At 43.1% G+C, this 5,779-nt stretch overlaps 1 protein-coding gene across 1 annotated transcript in view; it reads left to right on the top strand.

Moving 5' to 3' along the window:
- Window positions 1–5,779, top strand: part of SH3RF1 (SH3 domain containing ring finger 1) — a 165,027-nt gene that overhangs the window by 97,437 nt on the left and 61,811 nt on the right. Inside the window, 1 exon segment of the mRNA XM_006753484.2 lies at window positions 5,737–5,779. This exon segment is cut by the window's right edge and continues 8 nt beyond it. Coding sequence (XP_006753547.1) covers window positions 5,737–5,779 — 43 coding nt within the window.

The following is a 5,779-nucleotide window of genomic DNA, read 5'->3' as shown; positions in this document are numbered from 1 at the left end:
ACAGCATTGCCCTCCAAACTGCGCTCCTGGGTGTGCCCTCAGGGTGTCCTGGACAAGTAGGAGAGAGGAACCCGGCCTGCCTCCATCCCACACAGATTCATTTACCTGTCCTCTATATTGCGGTTCATAGAAAAGAATTTAACAAAGAGTCTAAGATCATTTTTTTCTTGTTAGAAAACTCTGCTATTTTATCTCTGATGTTTGAACATAATCCTTCTACTTCAACTAACTTCATTTATATTTGGCTCAGTATTTGACTCATGTGGGAGGATGGGATTCTCAGTCCCTTCAGATATTGCTTTGGAAAAATAACTTGTAATGTTCATCTTAGATGTTTGTTATAGTGAAGTGGAAATATTTCAAGTGATGGTTCAATGATATTTGAGTGATGATCCAACCTAGACATCTTGAGGATAATATTTAAGACTTATGAACGATTAAAGAATCAGTATTTTTATAAATACTATTATTATATCCTGGTAGATATTTCACTTTTTAGAGAAAAGCCAACATGTATTTCGTTGTACAAAGGACATTTTTTAAAAAATCCTTTCCTCAACCCATTTTGCTACTTATTCCTTTGTGTGCATTACCTCCTATTCCTGTGATTTCCTTGTGCCTCGATTCTTTCTGGGTAGTTTTTGAAATTCAGTCTGGAATAAGCCTGAGTTTGTACCAGTTTAGATATAACTAAATTACGAAATTATACAGTTTATTGCTGTTCCCATGACAAGAGTATCTTCTAGATACTCTTTTTAGTAGGTCATTGAATCTCTTTTACTTTATGGAGCAGTAAGAATTGCATGAGGGGATTTGAATTTCAGGAGACTGTCTTGCATTTATATCTGAGCATTGGCATTTAGAGTCTATAAAATAAATTGTCAGTGAATGTTTTATTTACCTGTTAGACTCTCAGCTAGATCATCAAGTAGTGCTTTGCCAGATATATCGGGATGCACTTGATGGTACGGAAATGGAGGGTAAAACATTTAATCAAAAATATTTGTGTGCTGATCTCATGAGGATTTTAATGTCAGATAAAATACCTGTACATATAACATAGAAGCAAAAATTACTTGAGAAGGAAAACTGGCTCACCATCATAGGTTTTCTTTTTCTCTATGAGCAAGAGAGTCATCATTTATTGAAATGTATTTTAGATTTAGAATTGTTATACTGCCTCCCCTGTCTAAACTGCCAAGTTTTTTGATAAAGCTGGCAGCGTGAGTGACAGCTGCAAACCCCAGGTTAGACTGCGGAGTTGGTTTCTCTCTGGCTTTCTCTCCTTTTAAGCCTCCCTTTCATGTGGAGCCAAGTGAAATGTAAGCTGTGCAGCTCCTCAGGGGCCGTGGCCTGATGAGAGGAAGCAGAAGAAAGGCGGCCGTTCGGAAAGCCCGCCGAAGGCGCTGAGGGCAAAGGGCCCGGGTGCTGACATGACTCCCCGACCTTTCTAAGGAGATGAATGAGAAGGCAGTGCCTCCCTGAGCTCTGGGTGTATTTCACCCACAAGAGTAGTCCTAGGCTATCCAGCCAATTGTTCTGACTTTATCCTTCAGATGTTGCAGAAGAAAAATACATTCTTTTATTGTTCTTCCAAGTCGTTAACCGTTTAGCCTTAATCATCTGCAGTCTGTGTGGGAATAGGTCTTTTAAAGATCACTGAACTTGGCTTGATTTGAAATCAGAGTAGAATTCATTTCATTTAATGTGGGAAACCTTCTTTTGAGAAATTTGACACAAACTGGCTTCTTTGCCTCTTTGAATTGAAAAAGAACACCATAGAAAAACACAGCCAGATGCACAAATGTCTGCTCCTGGGTTAGATTGCCATAAGCTTTATGACTCTTTCTCTGCGGTTATTGGTCATTGAAATAACCTTAGCAAGTCAGTGTGAATGAATGCATTTCAGGTTGCAGTCACAGAGATGTAACCAGGCTAACCATAACGGGTACCCCTGTGTTAAGTTTTATCCTTGCTGCTCTTTGTGATAAGCATGATTGATGGTTTTAGGAACACTTCATAGATTTTTGTGAGGTGGAAACGTTAATAAGTCGGTGAGGCCACTGGTGTGTAGAAGTGATCTGTAAAGGAATAAATTCCTTCAGTTCCCACATCAGCGTATCACCAAAGAACCACACTGTGGGTAGTTTGGAATGTTACAGATCTCCTCAAGGAGCAATTCAGAATGGTTTCTAAGAGTGCTCACTCAGAATCTCGGTGCATGGGTTTGGCTGGCATGGATTTGGGCAGAGCAGGCCAAAAAGAGCTAATTGAGGTGGGGGGGAAATCGAGAGAACAGGCCGTAATGGTGAATAGAGTTATTTGTCACCAAGTTTGTAATAGGATTTTCAATTAATTCATGCAGGCATCCAGTGCCTTACATTAGCCCTGTCAAGATGAACTACAGCCACATCTAAAACGCCATCCCCTATTAAACGGTGCATGTCTGTGAATTTGTAATTTCTTCTGTTCAACCAGAAGATGAATGGATTCCACTCAGAAAACAAATGTGGGCTTCAGAAGTGCACGTTTCGAAACCCCGAACACTTCCTAGGAGGAGCATTCTTTGCATTGTTCTACAGTGAATATGTATTAAAATGTAATTGCTATGTGAATTCGTCCAAAAAGAAAGGCGGTCAGCTGCATGGAGACAAATGCATTTTCAGGTGCTGTGTTTCCCTGGCGAACAGGCTTTTCATTCTGGGTGATGATGATGATGATGATGATGATAATAGTTCACGTTTGTAGCACTTGCTGCCTGCTGGGCCATTTGTAGTGGTTTTCATACATTCATTCACTGAACCCTCATGACAACCCAGATGAAGAAAATGAGGCACAGAAAGGTCAGGCTGCTCCAGATCACACAGCTTGTAAGTGGCTGAGCTGGGATTCAAACCCAGGCATATGGCTCTGGAGTTTGGGCTCCCAAAAGGTTTCCTTTGCTGTCTGATCATGGCCCCATCAGCTATGTTGCAAGAATTTGTTTACTGCAGTCGTTGTCAGTGCTCTGTCTCTGGCTCAATCACTCTTGCTCTGTCCCTCATAGTAATATTTTTAAAATATGGAGAGGAAGGGAAAGGGGGAGAGAGAAAGAAACATCAGTGATAAGAGAGAATCATTGATAGGCTGCCTCCTGCACACCCCCCACTGGGGATCTAGCCCGCAGCCCGGGCATGTGCCCTGACCAGGAACTGAACCGTGACCTCCTGGTTCATAGGTTGACGCTCAACCACTGAGAGCCATGCTGGCTGGGCTCTCACCGTCATATTTATTGCTGTGTTTATTTACTGTTATTTCCTCAAACCTGACTTGGGCAGCACTGTTAACTGTGGTAACCAGACTTCGAGAAAGACATAGTAAAGAAGAGAGTGTAGGGAGGTCTCTCCGGGAGCGTAGACAGAGATTAGAATCCTCCCATAAGGTTGGACCTTGAATGGAATGTGACCCAAGTTCACAGGATTGTGAAGCACCCGAGTTCCTGGTGGGCATTTCCCTTCTGGGGAAGCCAAAGGGGCAGCAGGGTTGTTGCCAAGATTAGGTCAAGGATGGGCAGCAGGAGTCAGGCCGTTTGGTGCAGGATCTTAAGGCAGGGCCCCGAAGTCAGAGGGGTACATGAGGGTCCCAGGACTTCTGGAAGGCTCAGCCCCTGTCTTCCGGAGCATTGGCCTCCAGAGCAGCTCTCATTAACCAAACACAACATCCTACGGGCCAAGCCAAGACAAGACGCCTGCCAATAGCATGTTGAGATCCAAGAATTGGCTGGTCCCCTTCAGCCAAACAAAATTAACTAAAAAAGTTTGGCTTTTATAAGTAGGTCAGACTCTAAATCTCTGACTAGAAACCAAACTGTTTTTTGTTTTTTTTTAAACTATATTACAAAGTTTTGTTGCCATCCAGGGTGTAGCACTCTCATCGGTTTTTTGTTGTTGTTGGTTTTTGTTTCTTTTTGTGGAGGCGGGGGCTAGGGAGAGGGTCGCAACATGAGTAACCCTCCCTCTTGCTCTACTTATTAGAAAGAGGAAACCTAAAAACTATTTCAACTAGTCGAGGCCTGTGCTTTGCACAGAGCTGTCTGCCTGCCAGCCCACTTCCTGTCCGCTTCCCATCCTGCCGCCAGACTCATCTGCCTGGCACACAGCTCTTCTCATGGCTGGCCGTGCCTGCAGCCTGGGGGTGGCTTGTCACTGCCTGAGGGACATGGCAATGGAAGCTCTTTCACATGTCACTCAAGACTCTCCACAATCGAGCCTCTGCCCGCCTCTCCCAACTTGATATTCCACAGTCCCTTTCCGGGAACACCACGTTCCGTAAAACCCCGTGTTCTGTATAAAACCCCACTCCCGCTGCTCAGCACGCTCCATGTCTTTGCTGGGGCAGTGTTCTCTGTTTGCAGTGCCCTCCCTCGTCTTTCGTTCTTCTACTCCAGCTTTGCCTGGCTGACTCCTCTGTATCCTTTAATTGGCTCAGGTGTCACTTCCTCCAGGAAGTGTTTCACTTTTCACCCACCACCGACCTGTGCTTTCTGCACCTCTGTCATATCTCTGTTGTTGAATTCCGTATCCTAGCATAACTCTATCATTGCACTCACTACCCTGTATTATAATTCTATCTAATACCTTGTCCTTTAAGGATAAGAACTGAGCCCTATTCCTCTTTCAGTTCTCAGCACTAGCATGTTGTCTGCGATACATGTTTTCTGGATGAATGAATAAATTAATACGTACGTGAAAAGCGGGAGCCCAGGAATCTCATTCGGTGAATTACGATATACATGTTTGATTTGCCATTTAGTCTTTAAATCAGTGATAGGCAGAAGTGTCCCAGATAGGCCAGAGCTCTTCTTAAAGTGACAGCTAATGCTCAAGAATGGGCACCTCCAATGCCATTGGGGAATATCACATTTAACCCATTTGACGATTAGGTTGCCTTGGCGCGCACACACATGACATTTTTAAACCTGTCATTTAAAATCAGAATGCAAGTAATAACATTTATAACCTCAACTATTCGCATGTCAACCCAGTGGTGCTCTGTAACCAGGAAAGTGCCAAGTTGAAGGATCCTATGCAGATCATGAAAGACTGTATGTCTGTGTGATCACAGATGATAAACTCTGAGAGGGCAGCAGCTGTGGCTTTCTGACTCACTGTTGTATTCCAGGCCCTGGCACACAGTAGGCCCTCAATAAATACCAGCGTTCATGAGACAATAGGCCCTACTGTCCACATTAAAAGCAGTTGGGAGAGTTCTGCCCAAAGCCAAACTCTGATTCTTAACCACCAAGTTTCCGAGCAGTGAGTAAGTGAATGAATTGTGCTTCTGTTTAATTTTTTCTTCTCGGTGCTTACCATTTATCCAGCTGAATAAGGTAGTTACTATCAGGCAATAAGTTGTTTTTTTAATGAGTTTATGAATTTTATACCAGAGAGCCAGACTCAGCAGTTGTATTTCCATGTATCAAATAAATACTCCAAACATACCCCACAAAATGAGACTTAGGAGCAGAAGGCTAAATCCCAGGGGGTGTGCATGGGTGGTCGACTCTTCTTATTTCACTGTGACATATGTTTGTTTGTTATTTTTTTGGTGAGACACATGTATAATTTTTTTTTATGTGAGATTTTCTTCCGAGGGCAACATGTTGGTTTGACCTTGGCTTGAAAAGAATGATAACACAGTTAAATTTTCAGACACGTTGAGGATGTTTTTCCATTAAAACTCATCTCTTTCTTTAAGGGTATACCTCAGTTACCATGTGCCAAAGCATTGTACAACTACG

The sequence above is a fragment of the Myotis davidii genome, unplaced genomic scaffold (genome assembly GCF_000327345.1).
Source record: "Myotis davidii unplaced genomic scaffold, ASM32734v1 scaffold1832, whole genome shotgun sequence".
Taxonomy (NCBI): Eukaryota; Metazoa; Chordata; class Mammalia; order Chiroptera; family Vespertilionidae; genus Myotis; species Myotis davidii.
The sequence above is the reverse complement of the archived record's forward strand: the minus strand, read 5'-3'. Positions and strand labels throughout refer to the sequence as shown.